We start from the raw sequence: 25,997 nt of genomic DNA on the forward strand, positions 1-25,997 counted from the left end.
GTGCTGGGATTCAGCACGGTACAATCATGGACATAAATCACTAAAAATAAAACAAATTCTAAAAGAGTTAATAGAATGTACACATTAGAAAGATGTTAGTCCACAAGGCAGCAATTTGTCATGTTAAATAATTTCAAGGGTGCATTAAGGAAAAATAATACAAACCTTGAAGAACTGGAAAAACACATTCCTTTCGTACTTTCTTCTGTATAGATTTTGTCTATCAAAGAACATTAAAACATAGAAACTTCTACATAATAAGAAATAGTTGGTTTCTTGAAAATAATAGTAAACTTAGAGTTACCAAGAGTATCAAGTTTTAGAGAGAGGAGATGATAGTCCAGTAAAAACAGAAATACAAATAATGATGTGTATGTGTTTAGAAATGAAGTTAATAATGCCTGGATGAGAATGTGTGACAAATATGACATAATTTGAACTAAGTAGTTCAAGCCCAGAAGATTAAATTAATTAAATTATATATTAGGGTAGATACTTCAATGAACACAGACAGTTGAGCATAACCCTAACAAACAGTAAGTTTTCAGGTTCGTTCCTGATTTGGAAGATATTGTTAACTTTGAAGAGCTGGTGAAAGAAGAAGGACTCTCAGAAGAAACACAAAAAGCAGCAAGGTACACTAACATCATACTTTTGAGGCCTGGGGCAGGGGTGGGATGAGAGAATTGTCATTTTGTGTTTATAAATGCAGCTGTTAGTTATTTGTGTCTCTGTTTGTATTAAAAGTTCTGCTACCTTTATGCAAAAATATTTGTTTCAAAGAAAAGTAAATAGAAGCAGTTGTTTTCAAGATGTGAAGTACCATTGATAGTAATAGACCTAGAATCTGATTTTGTGAAGAAATCCTTGTTTAAAAGCTAACAAGCTTTCCCCACTGTGTGCCTGAGCTCTGCTTTTAAAATTTTCAGGGTCTTAGGTAAAAAATATGCAAGTATTCTATTCATATGCTTTTTTTGAGACAAATCAAGAAACACTATTCAAATGGGCTGTAGAGGAAGGGTACTCTCCCAAATCCTGGACTGTGGGCATAGGCAAAGGGCCAAGAGAGGGTTGTTATCCCAAGAGGTGGGTAAGCAAAGGGATTTTCAGCAGAACCAGGTAAGTCACTGCTCACCCCTTGCAGGCAGCTGGACTCTGTGCTCAGTGACCTGACCCGGAACTTTGCAGAAGGAACAGAGTACTTCAAGATGCTGGTGGATGTGTTTGCTCCCGAATTCCGCAGCCCAAAGAACATGCATCTGCGGAACTTCTACATCATTGTTCCCCCCCTGGTGAGCCTCTGCACTTCAGAAAGGTCTTGTCAGATCAGGGCTGTGATTGTTTTGTGTTAGTCTGTAGTGGTGTACATGACAATGCCATGTGGCATTGGTGAGTCTCTTTGTGATTCCAAGACAGCCTTTCGTTCTTTCAGACCCTTAATTTTGTAGAGCATTCAATCAGTTGCAAGGAGAAATTGAATAAGAAGAACAAAAGTGGAGCAGCTTTCACTGATGATGGGTTTGCCATGGGTAAGTTTCAGCACCCTCACTGGCCTTTGGGTAAGCCAACATAATGGACATTTGCAAGAAAAGTTTTGTTTATACTTTGTCTGTTCCCATAATTAAAAATTCCGTAATTTATTTGGATTTGTCTTTGCTTCAGCAAAATGGATTTGAGAGTTATGGTTGCGTTTCAGAATTTCCTAAACATAGAATAGCTGCGTATGGGAGCAGACAGTTTTAACATATATTGGTGCTTCCAAATTTCTTTCCAACCTTGTGGTTCTCATCCAGATGAGAGGGAATGCAAATATTTGAAGAAGTGATGTTTTAAAAAATTTTAAGTGCATTCTATATTGTGATTTTTCCTGATAGATTAATTGTAAGTTAATAACAATTTAAATTATGCATGGAATTATCATTAGGCTCATCCATTAAAGACATTCACAAAATGTTTTGCAAATTGCATGTTGACTTTAGTACATGGTTTGTCACTGACTAGGTGTGGCTTACATTCTGAAGCTTTTGGATCAGTACCAGGAGTTTGATTCTCTGCACTGGTTCCAGTCTGTTAGAGAGAAGTATGTGAAGGAAATAAGAGCAGTAGCTAAGCAACAGAATGTGCAGTCCACTAATCAAGATGAAAAACTACTACAGACTATGAACCTTACCCACAAGCGACTGGAAGTTTGTTTACAGGTACAGCACAGGCCTGGTCACATAGATTGTTCTGGTAAATTGTGTAAATTGTTCTGGTAACAATTTCTGTTCTGTATTGGGTTCAGCACTTACTCATCACAAATCATGTAACTGTATTTTGATCGAGCTCATTGAGAGCAAAATCCAGAGCATTGTCTACAGCAACATTGCAAAAAGAGCATAAAGACTTGAGGTGTATGACCTGAAGGGAATGCCATCAGTTTTTGTCATATTTGAAGACCTGGTTCATTGGAATTCTTTGTCCCATGCAACTAAACCTTAAATGCTTAAATAGGAGAGAGTATCTTTTGGTTAAACTTATAACAAAAATTGCACATAATGCTGTGAACCCTCAGAATTGCCTCTGTGTTAATTCTGAGCTGCTAAACTAAAGGATACATTAGGTGTCAAAGAGAGGAAAGGTGCATTTGACTTTTGTAGCACAGCAGCTCAGGTTTCATCTGTGGTGTGGTGCTTTCTCTCTCTTTATTGGAGAAGCTTATGGGACAAATCTGTCAATGACTGTTTTTACCTCCCATGATTACATTCTGTAATGTCTTGTTGGAATAGATTAGGCCCTGTATTCCCTCACAGTTCCCAGGAGTGTGCGCTGTGTTTGGTCCTCTGTGTTAAAAAAACCACATCACTGAATCTCATTCAGACACTGATCAAGCTTGTGGTTGTTTAAATTATTGGCTTGCATGGTTTTCCATGGGCGAGTTGCTCTAAGTTCTCCCAGTGCCAGATTTATTGCAGTAATGCTGCTTTGCTTAAGTTGCCCTTTAATGTAATTTGACATTTGCTTTGTAAAATGCATGTGAATTAAGGTATGAAAGGAGGAAGATTTTCAAAAGCATTTAAGTGATTTGGAACTGAAATCCAGGTGCCTAAGATGCTCATAAAAAATCCCATTGATATTTGTCTACAAATTTGTGATACACTGATGCTCCTCTTCTTTATCTTTTCCCTTAGGAATTTGAACTCCTTTATTTCTCACTAAGTAGTGCAAGAATTTTTTTCAGAGCAGATAAAACTGCAGCAGAAGAAAGCCAGGAAAAGAAAGAAAAAGAAGGTGAGTGAATCCTATATGTAGAACATTTTGGCTAATGAGATTGTGTGCCTTAGTAGAGGTTTTTTTCATAGCTGCTTTCTTGCTCATAGGTTGATTGAGTATTCCAGAGAGAGGTTTATGTGGTCATGGGTGATTGAGACTCAGCAATAGCTCAAGAACTCCTTTTCTGAAATAGGTGAATTTCAAGCTGAGCTTCTGGGGTGTCAGGAAAAAAAGCAACACCACAGAAGACCCAACTGACAAAAAAAAACCCGGGACAGGGAGAATTGCATACTTGCAGTAATATTACATTCAGTAACTTCAGCATCATACTTACCTCTTCAATTACCAATGTTGACAATGGCAACCTTAGGTGATGCTAAATAAAGGGGTTTTCACCTGTTGTACCAGCTGGTTTTCAACTTACACAGCAGATGATGCAGTTACTATAGAGATTCAGATGTTTATGATATGCTTGGTCTCCCATTGAATTCTGTATTCAAAGGGTAAGATCTAAATTTGTGGTGTGGTTTCTTGACTTAATACCATTGGTGTTTTGCAGTTCTATTCCTGGTTGTATATTCTCCCTCGTGAATTCTGAAAGATTCTCTTGGGAAAATTCTTTCCAAAGAAATGAGAATGCTCCTAAAGATCAAGATATAGAAATCCAGTTCAGTTACAAGTTACTTAAAAAATCAGGCAATAGCATCTTAAAAGCTGAATTGGTAAATAATTCTCCACTGTAGTTCTGACCTGGGAGATTATAGTCGTTGGAGAAAAAGATTTGTTTTCTTCTGCACTAGAAAAAAAAGTTTGTAAAGAAAAATTCTTTTAGCATGAATTTACAGTTGATCATATTCAGTGAAGATAAATATTCAGTGCAAGAAAAAAAAGAAACAAATCCAAAGGATTCTGAGCATTGTGGGTAGACATGCTGCTCTGGAGTCTGTAGGAAACCATTCTGGAGAACATCAGTTAATTATATTTTAGGTTAAATATTCTCTGTTGTGGTACCTGTTCAGACAATGTGTTGTGTGGTGAGAAAAGCTGGAAATGCATACCAGGGTGGAAAGTTTTCAACATGGTAACAATATCTATGCCCTCTACCCTGATATTTGGACTTGGACTCTGAAAAATGTGTGAGCATTGTACATGTCATTTTAGACAAGTACTGCTGATTGAAGAACCTTTCATCCTAAGTACGAATTTCTTCATAGGGCCAGGGCTTCCTGTGTTGCCAGGTCAGGTTGCATATGCATACACTACATGAGATGTTGCTGTGATGCCAGCATCTCATAAATATATATATATGCTAGGATTTGAGAGGTTTTGTTTCGAACAGAGTGTTAAACATGCTCCATGTCTTTTTTATTTTTGTAGAAGAATCTGGTAAAACAAGCAATGGAGATCTTTCCAACTCTACGCCTGCAGAGCCTGTTGTGAAATGATGTGGCTGGTATGGGTGATGATTACTTACTCAAATAACTCATGTCCTTGTCTTCATCAGTAACACTCTATAGGGGTTAAAGCTCTAGATTTGATTACTTGCTCTGTTAAATCCAAGAGAAAATGTACAGTAGTATACTAGCAGCCATTGAGGCTAGATCTGTGTTTGTCTATATTTCCTGTAAAAACTCCTATTTTTCAGGAGTTTGCATTATTTACAGCACTTTCTTTAGATTGAAAATAATTGAATAAAATGTTGACCTTGGAGGTAGTTATTTTAAAGTACAGATGTGCAGATAAAAAAATCCTTATTAATTTCTAGATGCATTCTCGCATCTCTATCATAGCATTTAAAAAAACCCAAACTCATAGGCTGTTGGTCCAAGATTTGAACTGGCATCTCTTCAACCAGAAAAAAACCTGAATCCAGATACTGGGTTTATCTATTGTCCAAAAAATAATTGAGACATGTCATTGAGCAGTCCTGTTGCATTTAATGCAGTCACAGATTACACTGTGGGTGTAACAGTGTATGTCAAATCTATGACACAAAATGAAAGTGCTTATTACTGTTTTATTCCAAACCCCCCTTGTTACTATTATAGACAGTATTTGTACTGTGGGAGCTTAGGATGCAATCAAACATTTATTTTCCCCTCTTTGTGCCCCCTTATCAAAGAATAGGAAAACAAGAAAAATGAACATAAAGAATTACTTCTCATTTCATACTGAAGGTCTGATTTGCATCCACAGAAGTAAGGAAATCCAGAGCCAAGACAGAACCACAATCAGCTCTTCCTTTTATGACCAGACACTGTGATGGGTGTCTGTAACTATTAAGTGATCTTACAGTTCATGGATATGTTGTGCCTAATATCAAGTTTCAGCCTCAATTCTGTATTTCCTAGCCTTTGTAGGTCTGTTGTACCATGTGTTGTTCATACAGTCTTACATGCCTGATTATTAACAATAATTGCACTGCAGGCTCAGAAGCTGCTGAACACTGTGAGAACTTATTATATAATACCTGTCCATGCCTGCAAGTAGAGGTTCTAGGTTGTGCAAGACTTACTTGGATTCCTAACTTAAGTAGCTACACTTAGCTTAAAAGAAAACACTACTTTTATTAAAATATAGAGGTGTGTTTTAATCTCCCAGAACATAGCACCCTTCTAGTTCTTACCAGAATAAACTACTCCATTCAGTCCAGCTGCGAAAACTACCCCTGGGGGTTTTTTTGGCACTCTTAAGCAGTATTTTTAAACCAAACTTGCTTTAATACTTGTTTTAATGGTTCAAATTGTTCCACCCACTCTTGGGTCACTGGTTAGAACAATTCCTGACATACTTCTGATTCGCCCTTTCCTGCCAGTCACTTCAGCATTCAGACAGCAAGGATGAATGTTTTGTCGCAACTGGAAAGACCAGACTGATACAAACGTTCCATCTGTTGGTTCTGAGAACGTGACACGCAAGCTTCAATGGACTGTTAAAATCAGCTGGGCTCATTAAAGTTTTTATTTTGAATTCATTATAACTGCCCTAAAGAATGCTGCATTACTTGATTTATACTTTTGCTTTTTTACTTTGATACAGGGTTTTTTTTTAATTTGTGTACACTTTTTTTGACCAAACTGTGCCCGCACTGAACGCTCAGCAGCACTGCCGAGATCAGCATTCTTGCTGCTGCCTCCCATCCTGCTGCAGTTGCTGTGCACATCCTTCCACGTTCCCATCTCTGCTGAAGTCACGTAAGTTTGTGGAGTGGAATGGCCAAGTGCTGCATTTCCTTCTTCCACAGCAACGGCAGAATCACCTATAGATGGTGTTCCTTTCCCCAGGATGACCTTGCTAGGGAGCTGTGTACAATCAAGACACTGCCCACACTCTAGTCTGCACTTGTATTTTCCCTTCTCCATTTTTTTTTTCTTTTGGAAAGACATTATCTTGCTAAGGTAAGACTCTGCAGTTGAACATCACGTGAACTGAGCACTGTCTGTGTATGGTGGTTAATAAATTCACGTGGTTCTGGTGATGGAAATCTTGAGGAAAGACATAGCCTATTTTTATATATGCCTGTTTAATCTGGGAGAACTGAATGTATACTCTGTGGCAAAAATATATACATACACAAATGTGTACAGTGGTAATAGAGCTGTTCTTGCTAATACAGGACTGTAGTTTGTATTTCTTTCTTTCTCTTTGTCATGTAGCAGCATAGACATGCAGAAAGATTTTTCTCATCTGAAATCCAAGGTGGGTCCTGGGTTTGGGTGTCACATGTGACACTGAGTTGCATTAAATCTGTTTTTCTCCCCACAAGCATATGGAAGGGGGGCAAAATTCATGTTGTGGTGCTACTACTCTTTCTGTTGCTTTTGGCCTCCTGTTGCAATTACAGGAACCAAATGGACCCTAAACTGGTTGTCTGGAGATGAGACAATGGAGCTAAAACAAATCCCCTAAACTAAACCAAACGTGATCACTCAGAAATTCCCAGGGGTGACAGAAGTGATGATGGTGAATGTGCTGTAGGGACATTAAACATGTCCAGGGGCTTCTTCCTTCAGGACAGGGTTGGGACAGGCTGAAGGCCAGGCTCTCACCCCCAGCAGGCAGCTGCCACCACTGCCCTCAGGTGTTCAGCCTTGTGCCAAGGCTGCTGGAAGTGGCAGCAGCTGCTCTCCCAGGGGTTGTGGACACCCAGCTCCCTGTCAGCCCTGCCAGCAAGGCTCCAGCAGCACCCAGCTTCTGTAAACTCCTGGTGCTGAGGGGCACATTCTGCAGGTCCTAATGCAGCCTGGAACCAGAAGGAAATTTGAGTTGCATCAGACGTCCATCAACAGCTGTTTTCAGCTTCTCAGGTACAAAGGACCAAATGTAATACTTAATGTTTCCTAACTCATTGTACAAAAGGGTATTTTATTACTCCAGTCTCTTTGGTTTGTGAGTAGAGAACATTATGTACATAAAACTGTGTTAATAAATGCAATTTTGAGAACCTCATTCCCAGTGTTTTCAGTACCACCAGTTCAGTGGGTGTTAATTTTTTAATAAGACAGCTGCATCTTTTATTTACAAAGCAGGTTTTGTATCAGTTACTAACAGTCTTTTACTACAGTACTTTTAAACATTCAATAACCAGTTAAATTTAGATTTATTCCACATCAAACACTTCCAGTCTGGGATATTTCAAATACTGTTGCACAGATTCTGCTTTTCTAAGTACCTTACTCTGATTAATAAATTATACTACAGATTACACCCCTACCCCCACTAACAGCTCTTTGTCTATTTTGTTTGTTCTTGCAAAGTAATGTTGCTGATGTTTTCAGGATGGAAAAAAAGTAAACTTATTAGCCAAATTTCTCTAGTGTCTTAATTTCAGGAAGGTACTATGAGACTTGTCAATACATTGTAGACTTGTAGTCTAACATTTTATTGCTCAATTTCTTAAAACCAAAGGTTGCTGGTAGACTCAACAATGTTAAAAATACAAAGAATTCTTACTATAAAAGTACTTATTTGTCCTACTATTGCCATCTCTGGCAAGAAACCTGACCATAGAAAAACTGCACACAGCTAACATGCCACATTCATTGCCTACTTCTGAGGTTTGTATATCAGTGGTATTTAGAGTAATAAATCAAGGAGGTACATTTTGCCCATTATTTAATTACAGAATGTGAGAGTGTGGTCCCCTGGAAGGTAAGAGTAGGCACTTAGATTTGTTTTGTAAGCATAGATGCAATATAAAAATAGATTATATTAATAGGAAAAATTTAGTGTTTAACAAATTGTTTTGTAAATAGGCTAAACACAAAAGGTAAATCTTGTTACACATAAACTAGACTAAAAATAACTTCATCTGAAATAAAGTAAATAGTGCATTTTTAACCTTCATTCAGATGCACATAATCATGCAAACTATGAAAATTGACTATGGTAGGAAATTTGAGGCCTGATATTTGTCAGAGGAGCTGGCAGCTCACATGAATTTCAGTGGAATGAGAGGCTGCTGGCCCTGAAAATGTAAGAAATGCCATTACCCCTCGTGGCTGACAGCTGTGCTCTCCTGCCCACACCAGCAGCTCCGGGCTCCCGAGGAAACACTGCTCAGGATTGTCAGCTCCCCAGACACAGCTCCACCCTGCACCTTCACAAATACAAAATGCCTCGAGGGCACAGTCCTGCTGTGCTTCCACTGTAAATCCAGAGGGACCCTGCTGCACAGGCACCACTGCTCTCCAGCAGGAAAGGGCAGCTGGCCTCAGGTGTGCACAGGTGACTGAAAACCAGAGATCCTTGCAAACTGCTTTTGCTGCTCCCACACAGGCTGCAGAAGTGACAGGAGTGGCTTATGCTTCTGATTCCTCCCCTCCTTCATGCGTGGTTCCATCCTCTTCTGACATGTCATTCAGAAGCATGAACTTCCCATCATTTGTCAATGGCACAGACTTCATTAGCTGAGCTAATGCTTCTGGATCCTGAAGAAACAGAAGAGAGGGTAGCAAGCTGCAGCAGCCTTTGAGGAACACACGCTTCCCAGTACTTCTTGCTAAGCTTGTTTTTTTAAACAAGCATTAGAATAAAGATTTGAAACATAAATGGTATCTTTTGGTTAAGTAAAGACAACCCTTGGGTGTTTAAGAAAAAAAAAAAAAATTAATTTTGAGCCTGTATTTTGCTGATCTTTAGTTACTGAAAAGCAAGGAGAAAAGTAACTGTCTCAAGAATTTATTATACACTTGCTTAGTGGTTGTGACTAAAAGCCTATTCCCCACCTTCTTCCCCCTATCCTATAATCTTAGCAGAAAAAATATACAGCAAATAATAATGTTACATCTATATAGATAAATCTGTCTACAAGGGACAGGGTAACTCTGCCATTCATTTTAAGTGGAAAAACACTTACATTTTTTCTGATTTTCATCCCTAGGTGAGGAAAGAATGCAAGTTTCTAAAAGTGAAACTGCAGTGTGTGTGATTTACACATCATCCCAAAGAGTTATTTTGGTTTTATGAAAGCTTTGCTCACAGCTTTCAGACATGAACATTTGGATCTGTGTAATTTTGACTTTGGATTAGGGTGGCACATTTTATCTCCGATCACATTACTGGGAAATCAAACTCAGTTCATTTTTGCTGTGTTAAATAATGTCTGCAAAACTTTGTCCTTAGGAGGAGTAGCAGTTCTTTTTTCTTATGCACACCAGAGGTACCTGGACAGTGCAGCTGAAAAGCAGAACATGATGTATCACAGTGATGTGGGAATGAAACAAACTTACCTTCTGTGCCTCAATAATTTCTTTTCCCAAGCTAATGGCATAGCAAATCTACAAAGAAGAAATACATGTAAAGTTCCATTCAGTTCTGGCTTGGTTTTTTGTTCCTTAATTAAGAGTAAACCACACAATTGTCAGTGCAGACAGTCTTAAAACCAGGCCTAAAAGCAGAGGTGGAATACCAATTTGCTATGCTAACTACTGATAAAAAAAAACTATCTCAGGTTCAGCTTCAAAGTGCACAGAGGCTGGTAAATCTTGGTACTCAGCTCAGTTTTAGTCACCAGACTTTATTCCCACACTTGGGGGAATGTGTCTAAATGTTTGTAGGGACAGAAGTTCTTCAACAGTTTTCTGTTACAGCAGGCAGCAGCCAGTGGCTGCCTTGTCTGTGAAAGCTTCACAGCTGTACATGTCTCAGCTGACTCATTTTCTTAGTGCTACTGCTGGACAGCACTCTCCCATCTCTCTTAATGCTGGCATTAGCAATCCCATCCTTTTCTCCTTATGCATGCTGCTGCATTTGGTCCTTTTTAGACATAAGCCAGTAAAGGCTTGCATATTAATGCACATTTTTATTAATGCCAGAAATTGAGCTGCTCTTGTTTCTATAGCACTGTTTCCAGATGTGTAAGGCAAGAAGCCACAGACCTGTTTTCTAAATAAAGAATTTTATTAAATGTTACACAAACCTTTTCCCCTTCTGTGTTGCTCTCAAAAACATATGCACTCATGGATTCTTCTCCCAGAGTCTCACTGAGGTGGATCACAAAGCCAATCAGCCTCCTGTTCTCCTGATGGGCAGCAAACTGTGTCACAGTGGTGAGTTCAAACTGGAAAAGTAAAATAAATAATTTATTTGTTTTAACCAGCTCAAGTTAGCAGGTTAGCTCAGGTTCATGTGACTGAGTAGTCACTGCTGTGATAGAAAAAGTTACTTACACTTGCTCGTGTAACTTGGGTTTGAGGATCTATTAACCTGCAATTATGTGTAGGGGAAAAAAAAAAAGAAAATTATTTTAGAGTGATTCCTGGTAATTTCAAGGGGATTTATAATAGAAAGGCAGTAACTCCAGCAGTTTTACAGATTAAGAGACATACACACAGAATCAGGTGCTTTAGCTGTGATTGGCAAGGTTCAAATCTAGGCCTTGCTTCTCAGCTGCCTGACAGGTACAGGTCAGAGCACCTTTCTGAGTCACTTGAAAAGGATCCTGAGTGCCTGGGCTAACACAAAATGCAGAGGGACATAAACACACCCCAGCTAAAGGGAATGTCTGATATCAGCATATTCTACAGCAACACTACTGTCAAAGGACATATTTAGGAAACACAATCTTCCAATCCATTGTTTTGCATCTTTTTTTATTATCTTAGCAGGGTCTTACAGCGCCACTGCAGCCCTTAGATTTTGATAGGACATTCCTACAACTTAGTCTGGAGGATCATTTCTAGGTACCACAGAGTAAGAAAAGTGACATTTCTTTCTCGGTAAAGTGACTCTTTGGGATCTTGCTTCCTCAAAGGGTGAGTGTCTTCGAAAAACAAAACCAACCATAAATACTCACAAATTGTGTGGAGATAACAAAATACTGGCAAGGCTTTTGCAGTACCTCAAGTTCTTGCTGGTGACCATGAGGTGGGATTCGGTCATGCGGAAGATATTGTGAATGGCCCGAGCAGCCAGCACTTGTCTCATGGCTTCATAAATCACCTCGCACGTCGCATCCGACTGAACAGCCATGGACCCCAAAAACCGAACCACGAACATCTGCTGCAGCAGGGCATCTGCAAGAGAAAAGCCAGGACCTCCTTCACTGTGCTACCTCAACTCTCCAGTAGCTCAAAGTAGCAACGGAATTATTTTATTCACTTTGGAAATTCAACAGTAAGTCTGTGGTTGGTGACCGTCATGAGCGGTGGCTTTCTGCCATGAGTCACACAGTGCTCTGACCCAGTTTCAAACTGTGTGAACAGGCAGCAGTGTTGGGGTGGGGAAGTAACTTACTGCAGTTGCCTGGAAGCTTTAGAAGTGTGACTGGTCCTTTATGCTTCATTTGATTAGCCAGTGAAATTCCCTTGCCTATTTATCTGTCGGGTGCACATAAACTGTAATGAATTTAGGCTTCCATTAAGCCTTGTACATTCTTCCCTTCTTTCATGTCCTTCTGACCTTCCATACAGCTGGGCCCAGTGAGATTTTCACCAAATCATTCCTTGCTCCTTGACAGTCACCATAAGATTTAATGACAACTAAGCAGTCATTATGCAGCAAAGCCATCACTTGAGCAGGCTCCCTTTATGGCTGGTGGTGAGCAAGGGAAAGCAGGGTGAAGTAGGTACTTCTTTGTTTCTGAGAGCAGTTTTCTGGCAAGGCTATGGGTTCCAGGCACAGGGGAAGAGGAGAACAGCCAGGGCCAAGCCCTGCATGTGCTAGTACCGGAAGATCCCCTTACTATGGATCTGTTACTACTGCTGCACAGTGTCAGGTGCTTTTCTTAAGAGACTCTGGCTAGCTAAAGTCATGACTAATTTCATCCAGAAGCACTGACCTTCCTCCTCATCTCTGCTGCTGTCTTCAGATTCCCCAAATGGGTTTGCACGCCTGTGGAATAAGAATTAAGACTTTAATTACAGTTTCTAGTCATCACCACTTACAGATACTACAATACTTCATCTTGCCTAAATCCACAGTTACAGTGATGGATCACTGTCTCTGGCCATACCTGCCACCTCTGTTTTGGTCCAGAAATTCCATGGCAGGCAGTACGATATCAAACTGAATTGGTGTTCCAGGAGCAATGAGTTGTGTGGAGTCTTGAATGCCAGCTGATTCACTGGGAATTATTTTGTCATTTTCCGTATTCTTTACAGTCTGGCTAAAATGCAAATGTTAAAAAAATTATGTTTCTATCCATCAGTGACACCCTTCCTTTGCTCTGGAAGGGAGATAAGATTATTCAAAAATCCAAAGCTGGACTGAACAACTATGCAGACATGTAAGATATTTTCCTATTTACCTGTTACTGAGGACTCTAATAATTTTTTTTTTTTTTAATCTAGTATTATTTAGGACAGAAGTAAACATTGGTATATTAAACCTGAATGCAGATCAACTCTGAGCGTGGCCTGACTTTCAGCAATAGGTGACCATTTGTCTCCCTGCCCTGTCCATATTCACAGCTACATTACCAGCAGACAGCTGGACTTGTGTCTACACTTCTCAGTGACAATCCCAATGGCTTCTTAAGACCCCTCAGCCCCAGGCTCAGTACAACTGCCCAGAGTCCCTGCTCCATGCAAGGGAGAATGTTACCTGGGGTGCTGAACTTCGTGTTTTTTTCCCAAGCTGGTAATGGGAGTCACTGCTTGCAGGGCTGTCTGATTTAATTTGATTGCAGCTGCCTATGAAAACAAAACAGAACACTCTTCTAGACATGTAGTTTACCTTACTATGTTAAAGAATAACGTGCGAGTAAGTTGAAGAAATGGACTGAAAGATGGAAACAACTCCCACCTCTGGATTGTCGGTGAGATAGATCTGTCTGGAGATGTTGTTGATGGCACATATCCACTGGAAGAGAAAAATGCAATTGAAGTCTTCAGGTTCATTTGTATGCAAGAATAATAACATTAAGAAAATATTTTTACCTCCTCATATTCTTTCTTGCTTTCTGCTTGAAGGGTTATACCCCTAAAAGATAAACACAGTGTGTAAGTGCTAACAGTGGACACCAGGACTGTTTTACTCCAGTGCTTACAATAGTATCATCAAGATTTACATCTATTAACCACCAAAGGAACAAGAATCATGGATAAGCTGCAGCTAAAAGATACTACATGTGCCATTCAGGCACTTGTGGGGGAGGACTGGAAGGAATATGCTTTTAATTTGGAAACACCCTTCTGGAAACCCAGAAAAGCTTACTACTATACCAAGCAAGTTTTACAGGAAAGAGCATCTGAAGGGGTAGGTGTGACAGGCTGTCCTCAAACAAAACCTGTCTCATACGCTTTGCCTGTAGGAGTAGTGATCTGAAAGCAGTATCTTCTGTCTTCACAGTCCACAGCCATAACAGAGCAGTTATCCAGGTCCTGAATCAATCCTCCAGCTACTGCTCCCCTTGGCTGACACATCAAGTTGCCACCTTGAGTGAAGAAATAGAGTCTTTCCCAAGTTGTAGTCACCAGACCTGTTTTACTGATGAGAAGATGCAGTGATAAAGACTCGTTACTGTTCAGAAGTAACTCCAAACAGGTATGAAACTGCAAACATATCCTGATGCTGATTAGAACTTTATGTTCACCCTGGCATTTTTTTAAATAATGGGTCTCTATTATGGAGAAAAAGCAGCACCTGTTTCTAGCAGAAACTAATTCTTAATGGAAGCTGAAAATTTAAATTAATTCCAAACATACAAGTTAAAAATCGTATCTTCAAGTTAAGGAATAAAAGAGTATTGAGTAACTGATATGAAATACTATGAGCAATTTCAGCACAAGGAATCATAATACAAAAAATATCTACTGCCTTGATTTAGGACCCTCAAACATCAATACCTGAGGAATCTTTATGACCCTCCCCCCAAAAAATGTATCCACTAAACAACCCAGCAGGTAACAATCTTCTTACTTTCTAAGATTAAGGTAGCCAGCCTTCTGGATGAGGTTTCTATTGATGACAGGTGAAGTTACATCAGAATCTGGGGTGTAAACAGATTCATTAACTGCAATTAGGTCCTGCTGGGATATTCTCATTTTTTCAGCTTCAGCATCCAGTTCCCCCTGTATGCTAGGAAAAAAAACAAACCCACAACACAAAAAGAAATCCAAAGCCATCATTAGCCATTTGTACCAGGATACATGTAGCATCTGTAAACCAAAATGAACAAAAATACCACCTGAGATTACCTTGGAGGATAGTGAAAAGATGACATCTATTTTTCAAATAGATTTTTTAGGAAATACTCTTTTATAATACTGAAATAAGCACATGAGAAATGTTGAGATGTGCTGAGAAAGAGGAGTTAAGTTTATTTTTTTAAGAGACAGCTTCTAAAAGTAATTCTATGATTTACACTGCTGAACACAGAGAGACATCGCCCTAGTATAATTCACAGTTCAAAACAGGCTGTACTAGAGGATCTCTTGGCTTTCTCAGAACTTAGTCTAAGGCCTCCAAGTCTGTAACACCCAGGAATTCCTGCCTTGACACCACCTATTAACTGGTCATGGATTTTCATTAATTCAGAACAGTACAGTAACAAAGCCTATAGCTCAAGTCTCACATTAGCTGTAATTTTTTTGTTTGTAATACGGTGTTCTGCTTTGGCGTGATTCAGAAAATACCAGATCTGAATTAAATTAGACCATATTTTGCAAGCTAATGCCTTCCCACTCCATCACTGAAAGTCAGAATAAGAATTATATAAATTCCATTTTTAAATACAATGGAACTATACTTGGTGTTACTTCAATGAATCTTTTGATCATCTTTTGATGTCATCTTTTGATGGTCAATTTTATTGCACAACAAAATGCTTTTGACAAAACCTCCTTGGTACCTTCATGGTTTCTGAGACTATATTCCTCTTCCTAAGATTTGCTTCTTCTGTCTCCAAGTCAGGAAGAAAAGTGCTGACAATTCTGAAGTTATATGCGGTCATGGCAAGTAGGCCAAGTGGTTACTGAGAATGTGTTAGTGTTAATGTAGATATCTCCTGTGTTTTTTACACCATTAGCAATATTCACTGTATAAATGACAATGCTTTTAAATACCACTGAAATTCTGTAGCTGCACAATAGGTCACATCAGCTTGTTGTTCCAAAAGAACAAATCTGACAAGTGAAAAGCTTTTAGCTTGACTAGGAAGCAGATCTGACTCACTGAGGCCTTGTTATCCCCAGCACTAAGGAAGGAGAGGAGTGGGCAGCAGAGTTTTCAGTGTCTGTGCAAACCTCGTCCTGTGTCAGTAATTCTGTGCTGCACAGTGCCATTCAGCATTTTCCAAGCTTCTCTTCTGGTTTTTCCAAAGACATCACATTCCTTTACTAGTTACATTTGAGTTGTAGTTTCAAGCTTTACTGTGTGGCAGACTTTAAACACAAAAAACAGACTCAGCAAAATAACTGAGCAGCCTATTTTTGTTTCCATTTACTACTGTACACTGTCCAGAACTCAAATCCATCTGACTGTGGAAAACAAGGGCTTATTCTATGGTGAGGATCCAGTGGCAGGATCCTCCCAGTGCCTGTAAGACACAAATAAGATGCCTCAGACTTACTAAACAATAGACACTATTTCAGTGGAATTTAAAATCTGTCCTCCAGTCTCTGCAAATGCTGTATAGACTGTGTAGAGGGATTTATTTCACAAGTGAGTGTGCAAAGATATATAAGTAAGTATGAAAGTACAGAAAGTAAAGAATAATTCAGTGAAATAATCTGCTGTACAGAACACTTGTTTGTAGCATGGTTCTCAAATTAACAAGTATGCATTATTTAAAGTCCTACCAGAGTAAGAATAAGTAATGATTTGGCTACAGCTTGATATGAAAGGAATGAAGCATTAAAGTCAAGGACTCAGTTGGACTATATTATCTTTATGGTCCATTCCAACCCCTTAACATTTTATTATTCTAAGAATAATGTTCTCTCTCTTATGATTATATATCAAGTGTGAAGTTTACATTTACAGGGACTTAATTATAAAGCAACTCTTCACTACAAGTAGAAAATGTGGAAGGGAGGTGTAAGAAAAAATGACCAGAAAATTAGGAGTACAAAAGCAGTTTACTGAAATTTAGGACTTGGCCAAAGCAGGTCGAACTCAGTGGACTAATAAAGCCTACACTGGATGCAATGAATATGTTCCCTAGGCTGAGAAGTTTTGTTTGCCTTGTGCAGCTACCTCACCGAACACCAAACCTAAATCCTTACTTGAGAGGTTAATGGGTTATTGTTGCTGTATTATTACAAGAGACCCAGTAAACAAAAATATCTGTAATTCAGACAGCACGTTAAGTCTGTTATATTAATACTGTTAACCTATTTCTAGCCCAAATTCCATGCCTTTCTGTTCATGAAGAGATACAGGGATGCAAGAATGCTTTACAGTATGTAGTTTCTGACTATTCTATAAAAATACTCTCTTCAGTGTACTGACAGCATTTTCTTTTCCATGTACGAACATTTCCTTTCTCCTGTTTCTTCAATAAAATATGCCCAACAATGCAATGTAAGCATGGAAGGAATCTAATTAGAAAGAAAGAGGCACTCTCTGGTACACATGCTGAAGGTTAGAGCACTACTGCTCGCACTCCAATGGAAACGGACAATGAAACTCCAGTGACAAAAGCAAACAGAAGCACTCGGTTACCTCTGAACCATGTCTGAAACAGATGACAAAAAGCTGTCCATTCTTTTGGAAAACATCTCTGCTCCTTTCTTAAAGAAGTTGATCTGAAAAATACCAAGAAAAAGGGCACTGAAGGTTCTCTTGGCTTAGGCAGACAAGTAGCAGATTGTGGGAGTGTTAACAGAGCTCCCATTATGACTGGTACTTTTGGCGGGCGATCAAACACATGGGCAAAACAGCTGCCTTGCCTTTCTTGCTACTTCCCACTTCTGCAACTCTCCACCCTTTCACACACAGATAAGCTGCTGCCTGCTGACAGGTTTGTTTCCAAAGAACTTGCTAAATGACTCAAGTAAGGGAATAGGTAGCTTCTCCCACACTAGCACTGGGCAGGGCTGGGGCTCGTGGTGTTAGGAACTGCTGTGTGCAATGCCACCCTATCAAAGGGAATGGGACACAAATCATCCATTAGATTTAGCAGTCCAACCTGAACTACCAATTCCACCATGAAAGTTTTCAAAATGCTGTAGCAAAGTCAGAAAAGTGTAGCTGTGCTTGCAGGAGCCTTCCAGGGCAATTGACCATTTTACTAAGGGTTTTGTTCTACTGAAGTAGCTAAAAAAAAGCTACTAGGGCTAAAGTGCACATTTTGTGACAAAAAATAAATTCTCTTAGCTGGTATGGCTCAGCAGGCACACAACAAAAGCAAAGCACTTGGTGTAGACTTGACCTTGTATTATCTGCTGCAGGATACCATCATCATTAGACCCTACTGGAAACTGAGTGGAACACAGATACAGCTAGAATGTGTGTGCAATTAATTAAACACATAAAAATCAGTGATTTACTCTGGGAAGAGATGTAAAAGCAAATTCTTGGATGTTAAGCAATTTATTAGCTATTTCATCCACTTTTATTTGTGATTTCACTCCCTTTCTCTAACCTTGGGACCTGGGATTCCCAAGATTTAGATTTCTGCAACCATGTTATAGACCACAGCCTCCCTTTACAAAGGAGAGAAAAAATGCCCTCGTAAAGAATGATTCACCTATTCTATTTCTGAAGCCTGCTTCAGGAGGAAAGAGCTCTAAATTCCACTGATGATAAATGCTGATGCCAGTTTTCAGTCAAATGAACCCTCTATTAGCCACTGCTTCTTCCAAAAATTCCATTTGACCTACTCATTTGTTGGAAATGTGAAACTGGAGACACATATTTGAGTAATTAATTAAGAAAATACATATTTGTGCTGAAAGGCAGTTCACAATATTTAAGCATCAACATCAACTGGATTCTGGTTATTCAGTCATTCCCATGACAACCTTAAACTTCCCTGTATAAAGTACTGAGATAAGTTTTGCCAGATGAAGTATGAGGAAAGAAAGTTTTGTTTGGCTTCCAGTAAAGGAAACCAATGCAGTTTTTTCACTTAGGATAATTACAGCAGAGAAGCAGTGTGAACTCCCATGGTGGGGAAAGTGACTGAATCCTCATTTACTACCTATTTTAAATCAGACACATGGGCTGCAGAAGGCAGGATGATGTAGATGACACTACAATCTCAGAGCACCACATCAATTTTTCCTCTTTTCATAGCCCAATTCTCATTTTCCAAACACTTTCTTTCATCAAAATCAAAGACCCATAAAATGGGTGATAGTGATATTCAAGTGCTGTGGTAATACTGGTTTGTCGATCCTCCTGATATCCTGGAGGGTCAGACTATCAGTCTTATATTTTCCAGACTTGAGAAATGCTCTATCAAATTGCTGTTAGGATAAAAATTAGAAAAAGGATTTTCCAGCCTTATGCTGAATCCTCTCTACTGTTCTGTCCTTCCAGCTCTCCAGAGCATGCTCTGTTCCTCATCGTGCACACTCCTCATCAGTATGCTGAACATGATGTGCCAGGAAGGGAACTGCTACATAGGAGAGTTTGTGCAGACTGAGTAAACAGTGGAAGTAAATGCTACTGCACTGATAGCTCAGCTGTGAAAAAACTAACCCTAGGCTGATTTTGCATAGCAGTGTATTGGATTTTCTTTTCATTAGTGTCTTTCCTGAATATCTAAACATTCAACTATCTGCCACAAACAAAGTCTGTTGTTAGAATCTAGGCAAGCTGAATGCAAATTGTTTCCCCCCCACCCTCATTGTAATTTGTCAGTTCTCAAAATAAATCCAGAACTACAATGTTTTACTTTTCCCAGGAACATGTTTAAGTGTTACAGACATTTTACCATCATTACCTGTCCTCGTGTATATCCTAGCATAGGTTCCATCATTGCCACTCTCTTCCTGTACTGCAGAGCATTCAGGGCACAATAATATTGCAAGGATGAAAGATGCTGCTTTCTTCTTGCATTTGCCACTTCTTTTGCCACTTCTGCCTTAAGCTGAACAAAAAATGATAAAGAGATTGACAAAGTATTATTGTGTATATGGATATATTTACTGATCATCTTCAAGTTATTTTTAAATCACTCTCGTTACAGAACTTTTTCAAGTTAAAATGAGGGATGAGAAACAAAGCAAATTGAAATCCCAAGGCAAGTACTTCAAGCCCTTCTCTGTCATGATACTTAAGCATTTGGGGAGCCCCTGTGACTACAAACTACATAACTACCACCACTAAAAATCTGGATCAGATCTCTGAGCAAAAAATTTATTTGTAGCTGAGATCACACCACCAGTCTGCAAGTGTGGAATTCAGAGGTGAATAATTCACTGTATACTATATCACATTGTGTTCATTGTGTTCATGGACCATCCTGTAGAACAGATTGACTCTCAGAACAGGGCCAGCCATACGCTTTTTGACAAAGGGAGGTATTTTAGAATAGCAGTCCAGTGGGCAAAGGAGGAGGAACGTAGAACAATCCCACCAAGAGAGTTATGTGCACTGTTAAGTGGAATGACAGTCCATACAGAGTAATTTAACAGGAAGGTACATGCAGAGAAATGGAATGCTTTAGGAACAGCAGACAAAAGGCTTCAGGGCAGTTCACAGTGTCCTCAGTGATACTGCATCACCACCCCAGCTGTACAACAGTAGGCCCATATAAAGCTATTTATAGTCACTTGGATTGCTTCTATCTGAAAAACTCCCATGGATCTGAAGGGCTCTAGTAAAGCACAATATTTCATCACTTGCCTAACTTGGAGAAAACAGGTGTAACTGCTGAGTTGATGTTTAAAAGCTTTGTGTCTGCTTGGAAACGAAATCACAAGTATTCTTGAGCTACTGTGAATTTAAGCAATGAACTCTCTGAAGTTCACAATGAACAATGATGCAGACAGAATGGCTGATGAAAACATTCTATTTTCCCTTTCACATTTGTTACCTTTTCATTTTCTTTCCTTTTCGGTAGCCTGCTATACTTTGCCATGGACACGTCATGCTCTGTAGACAAGAAATATTATTATTTTTTTAGAAATGTGATGTGTATGTGCACAGATTAAACATGTCTTCTGTGCTATAACAGCTGCATATGAATAGAAACAAAACAGGGACACATACCATTGCTAGCAAGGCCAAAGAGATCCTTCAGTGTGCTTACTTCTGGAAAAGAGAAATCAAATATTCAAAGTAAAACCAGCTGTTAACACTTTGTTCAACAGAGACCATTTACGGGATATTTACTGCCTAAGTCATTCCACCCCTTCCATAGCAGAGATGTATATGCATTGTGCCTGTCTTGAAAATGCTAAACCAGATCAGCTGCTAGAGAAATGAATAAGCAGATAGCTAATTAAGGGTGGAGTGAGCTCATTTTATTGAGCAAGTTGTCACCCCGAGGAAGATGCCTTATCTGCCAGGGTCATTTCTCCAAAGAAGCATCATTTCAATATGTTTATTCTGACAAAAGACCCACCACCACCACACAAAATCAACAGTTCTGAACAACCTGACAGTGCTTGTGTGATGCCAAGAAATTTAAGACCTAGGGACATACAAACAAAAGCATTTTCCCCGTACATGAAACTTCCTCAGTGTGGAACATTTTTTGCTAAGCTGCTCTGTGAAAAGAAATCTGCATTTAACACACCTGACTGCTGGGTATGATGCTTGCATTACAAATACTGGCCGTGAGATTCTGATACAGGTACAGAGAAGACAGACCGAACAGGCAACTTAACTTCACAAGTGCCATCTACAAGCTACTCTTAGTGTCCCTACCAACTATGCTGCAACTGGCAAAACTCTCTCAGAAAGCTACAAGGAAAGCACATTCACAAGAACAGACATTATGCAACTGTGAAAATACCAAGGGGAAATTGTAGGATGTCATCATGGTCTCTGATTATTTTTAACACCCTACACATTAATCAGTTTCACTCCACCTTTTTTTCCCCAGAATGCTTTTTTATGACTCAGATGCAGAAAGACAGAAGATTTTCCTACTTGTAACTAACTTAGCTAGAGGTTTCCACAATATTCAATGTATAGATGTAACAGGATTAAAAGTAAAAACAGTAACACAGTAATTGTTCCTTGCTTCCCTGTTTAATCCCGCTATGAAATGCTGAGGTGGCCAGGTCTACTAAAAATGCTGTTCAACAGACTGCATCAAAAAAAGTGATGGATTGAATTTTTAAAAAAATTGACATCCAGGGAAGTTGAAGAAACTTTCATTTTTTCATGGAGCAGCTGAAGCTTTGGTTGCAGGCCTCATATGCATTTTTGTATCTCTTTTAATGAACAAGAGGGAAGAATCCATAAATATGGAAAACTAATTACTATCTCTGAGGCCACATGAAGGAGGTGAGGAAGTGTTTATAGCATCAACATCTTACCATCCAAATTCTGCTTTATATTTGACAGAATATGATAAACAATGCATTCATTAACACAGACACCTGGATGTCTTTACAATTTCCAATCAAATACTATAAGGAACTCAAACCAGTCATTATTTTGCTGTAGTCATTTTGTCTCAAATCAAAATGATGTTTACAAGAAGGATGTAAGTGGGACTGTGACAGGTGAAATGAGCAGTTGGCTTAAAAAAAAAAAAAAAGAAAGAAAGAAAGAAAAGCTGCAGCAAAACCTCACATTTGTGCTGCATGAGTAGGTAGGAGTGTCCTTGACCTTGAATATGAGCTTGTTTCTTTTGAAATTACATCAAATGTTTGCGTTACTGCCTTGCTGTTTAAGTAATGAAATCCCAAATTCGTGCAATCAGGTCACTTGGAACTATTTGCATGGCAAGTGTTTAAAGAGGACTGATTCCTTAAAAAGAAGGGAATACACTATTCTCTGAAGTTAAAACAATATTCTTGCTTTCAAACAGCCCCAAGCTTCTGAAGTGGAATAAATACTGTTTGCAAGCCCAATTCACTGCTAAATTTCCCTTCTGGCAATTATAACATCAAGGACTTTAGTGAAATTACACTGGTGTAAAAACACAGTGACCCAACAAAGAACAAAGCTGTGTATTTTTAAACTTGCACCATATGGTACATAAAATGTTATGTAGTGAGCTTGAACTGCTTTTGTCTGAGTAAAAGCATGCACCTGTCAATGAAATTCTGTAGCAGAAAAAACCCAAACTTTTCTGTGAATCATCAAAGAACAAATTAATACATGGCATTATCTCTTAGTTTATGATGAAATAAACAAGAAGGAATATATAAGTAAAATTGAAAACTTTATATAAAATTTACCTGTGAGATCCTTTTCTCGAAATTGTATTATTGGGAGAATCATTGTATCTGCAAGCTGTTTTGCCAGTTCTGAATGAAGAATATTGAGCTGAAACAGAGAATTATTCTAAGATACAATGTAAATAAAAAACCCAAACCACAGAGAACATCGAAACACACCAGCCATTTGTGCCAGCAGATACAATGTACTTCAGTGTTTAAAATACACTCCTCAAGGTATCTGACACAGATGGGGACGTCTCCCTAAATGCTTCATTCTTGCCTGGTATTTCCCAGGGATCCAAGAACTTTTCAATTCCCACATAACGGATTATGGCAATTTACTTGACCATTAATTCTAATGCTTAACCCAACAGATTTAAACTGTAATTATCCTTTATTAACCTGTTTTTGTTAAGTCTCAATGCCATGGAGTTACAGTCCCACCACCACAACTAGTGTCCTTCCATGAACAAGGGTTACTCAGGACACAATCACAGCAGGGCAACCACAACTAAAGGTCCTATTCAAATATTTTATGTTCATAGCAGTTCCCCATTCCTGCTTCTGTGTTTCAAAACTTCAGCATATAGCTGTTTTAAAGCCATGTGACACCACTCAGGATGAAGGCAGGCAAGGCTCTCATGTCAACAGTGGCCTGCCAAGAACATGAGATGGGTGCAGGTAGGACAGCTCTCAATGACACTGCTGGAGCACCAGGAGGGTGCCACACGTTGAGGTGACATCCTGCCTGTTTGCTCAGTGTCCTGGATACCTCCAGGCAGCCTCATGCAGCTAAGGATGAAGGCAGGATTTCCCATGAGACAACACAATGCAATGCTGATAAAACAGACAACTAAAACAGGCACACAGGGAAGCAAACACACAGAAAAGGAGGCCAAGAAATGGAACAAGTTCTTATGAGGGAAAATGTGACTGACAGAACTGAGCAGAGGCTTTCAGCTTTCTGCCCCCAGCTGGCACCATTCTCTTGAATCTGGGAAGGAGAAAGTTCTTGTTTTGATCTATTTGGAGTTCACATAAGCAACTACAAGACTTGTGATAACAAATGCTCCTTTCTAGTATTTCTAGTATGCCAAGAACACACATGCAGCAAGAAAAGCCTAAAAAAAGACATAAACCTTTGGGATTCCTCTCACTACATCCTTAGAGTTATCCATGGGCTCTAAAATTTTTAACTTATTTTTTGTCCCACAACCCTCTCTCCTCTCCCAGACAGCAGTCCTCAGTACAGCCTTTTGCCTTCTTAATCAAAGTTGGAAGTAGACCAACAAGATCAGACTTTTCTGATGGCATAGCACTGCTCACAGCAGAGAGAGTGATGTGAAACCTAATCAAGAAGGACCTAGATACCAAAGCCATATTGAAATGTTATATGGGCAGGTCTAATAAAAGCATTTACAAACACTCCCAGGACTTAGCAGACACCTCCTGGGTGTGGGGGTATTCATTGCACAGCTTCAGTTGTCTTCACCATGCAGTACTGCAGCTTTCCCCAGACATCTCTGGATTCTGCATGATCTCACAGCAATTAAACTGCAATTTTACCAATTCACAGCTGCCCTGCATCCACACCTGGCACGTTTTAGCTCAAACTGCAGTGTTTAAAGCTTAGAAATCTAAGTGTCATTTTAATATGGCACTAAATAAAAGATTGCCCCAGCCTAGATGACCCATCCTGTTTTAGTCTCTCTAAGTTCTCTTAGGAAGTTCAGCTGTGCTCTGAGATTTAATATGGGATGAAGCCACAGAAACAGTTCTAACCATTATGGAAGGGTGGTATCAAATATCTTTATCCAGAATTAAATGACTCTAAAACCCAGGCACAATCTAGCCATCAGTGGGAAGGCTCTGAATCAAAAGCAGAGACCCAAAGAAAAACCACTAATATTCTGTATTGTAAAAAGAGAATATTAACATTTCAAATTACCTCATCTACAACTTTTGAAAAATAATGGAGGGTGGATATCACTTCTTCATCTCCTTTACCTAAGGCAAAATGCTGAAAATAGAAACACACATTTAGTCCATAAATCAATAAAGATAAATATAAAATATGACACGTTTTACTACAAAGCTAATGAATATTTCTACAAAATGCAACAAATTATAAAAATAAATGTAAAAGCAGAAACTCATTAATATACATTCTTTTACCCTGCTCTTCTTGTGCTAAATGAATGGATTTTGGACAACACTTAATTCTTATTATACTCATTTTAAAGTCATAGAATTGGAGCAAACTTTCTTGTATCTTCATCAATTTATTAACTCAGATTTTGTACCTTTTGGGGTTTTTTTAATTTGCTTGACTGGTTCTTTTGGTTTTTTTAAGATTCTCAGAAATGACCCAACTCCCTTGAATATCCTGGGGAAATTCACAACTGCCTTCACATGAAACCAAGTAAAGCAAATGCCCTGAGCATTTCCAGAAAACACACTGTTTACAGACTTCTTCACAAGTATTTAGGCAGAAATCAAACTCATGTGCTGAACATACCTGCTTTTCATAGGCAAGGAGCTGCTTCGAAAGCTGTTGTGTGGCAAGACACATTTCATTCTACAAACAAAAATGACATGTTAATAGAAATAATGAAAGGTCCCTAGTGTTACTGTTACCACTACTTTGATATCAACTTCTTGACTTAACCTGAAACTACTTACACAAACATTTAGCTGTGTGCAAACATCTAGTCACAAAACACCTGCATAGATGTCCTGCTTTCAGTTAGGACAGAGTTAATTTCTTCTCAGCAGCTGTTACAGTACTGTGTTTTGGATTCAGAGTAAGAATGGTGCTGATAATAGACTGATGTTTTGGATTTTTGTGAAGTCATGTTTATCCTAAGTAAAGGATTTTTTTCTTCCTTGTCTCGTGCTCAGCCAGTGAGAAGGCACGCAAAAGAAACTGGGAGGGAGCACAGCTGGGACAGACGACCCAAAAGGACCAAAGGGATATTCCACACCATGCAACCATCATGCCCAGTAAATTAA

General features: G+C 39.1%; 2 protein-coding genes across 2 annotated transcripts in view; one reads left to right on the forward strand and one right to left on the reverse strand.

Moving 5' to 3' along the window:
* WASHC4 (WASH complex subunit 4) overlaps positions 1-7,701 on the forward strand; it is a 38,869-nt gene extending 31,168 nt beyond the window's left edge. The window contains exons 28-34 of the mRNA XM_056510449.1: positions 549-635; positions 1,145-1,292; positions 1,433-1,529; positions 2,002-2,198; positions 3,171-3,270; positions 4,630-4,705; positions 6,068-7,701. Coding sequence (XP_056366424.1) covers positions 549-635; positions 1,145-1,292; positions 1,433-1,529; positions 2,002-2,198; positions 3,171-3,270; positions 4,630-4,697 — 697 coding nt within the window. The 3' untranslated portion in view covers positions 4,698-4,705; positions 6,068-7,701. The remainder of the gene's footprint in view (positions 1-548; positions 636-1,144; positions 1,293-1,432; positions 1,530-2,001; positions 2,199-3,170; positions 3,271-4,629; positions 4,706-6,067) is intronic.
* A 25-nt stretch (positions 7,702-7,726) lies between these two features.
* Positions 7,727-25,997, reverse strand: part of APPL2 (adaptor protein, phosphotyrosine interacting with PH domain and leucine zipper 2) — a 32,783-nt gene continuing 14,512 nt past the window's right edge. The window contains exons 3-21 of the mRNA XM_056510450.1: positions 25,504-25,563; positions 24,934-25,005; positions 23,004-23,091; positions 20,857-20,898; positions 20,681-20,739; positions 19,586-19,732; positions 17,359-17,441; positions 14,614-14,772; positions 13,993-14,181; positions 13,632-13,674; positions 13,498-13,554; positions 13,297-13,385; positions 12,707-12,859; positions 12,533-12,585; positions 11,594-11,768; positions 10,923-10,959; positions 10,673-10,813; positions 9,984-10,031; positions 7,727-9,182 (exon numbers count right to left, since the gene is read on the reverse strand). Coding sequence (XP_056366425.1) covers positions 9,054-9,182; positions 9,984-10,031; positions 10,673-10,813; positions 10,923-10,959; positions 11,594-11,768; positions 12,533-12,585; positions 12,707-12,859; positions 13,297-13,385; positions 13,498-13,554; positions 13,632-13,674; positions 13,993-14,181; positions 14,614-14,772; positions 17,359-17,441; positions 19,586-19,732; positions 20,681-20,739; positions 20,857-20,898; positions 23,004-23,091; positions 24,934-25,005; positions 25,504-25,563 — 1,824 coding nt within the window. The 3' untranslated portion in view covers positions 7,727-9,053. The remainder of the gene's footprint in view (positions 9,183-9,983; positions 10,032-10,672; positions 10,814-10,922; positions 10,960-11,593; positions 11,769-12,532; positions 12,586-12,706; positions 12,860-13,296; positions 13,386-13,497; positions 13,555-13,631; positions 13,675-13,992; positions 14,182-14,613; positions 14,773-17,358; positions 17,442-19,585; positions 19,733-20,680; positions 20,740-20,856; positions 20,899-23,003; positions 23,092-24,933; positions 25,006-25,503; positions 25,564-25,997) is intronic.

This window comes from Oenanthe melanoleuca, chromosome 1A (genome assembly GCF_029582105.1).
Source record: "Oenanthe melanoleuca isolate GR-GAL-2019-014 chromosome 1A, OMel1.0, whole genome shotgun sequence".
NCBI classification, from domain to species: Eukaryota; Metazoa; Chordata; class Aves; order Passeriformes; family Muscicapidae; genus Oenanthe; species Oenanthe melanoleuca.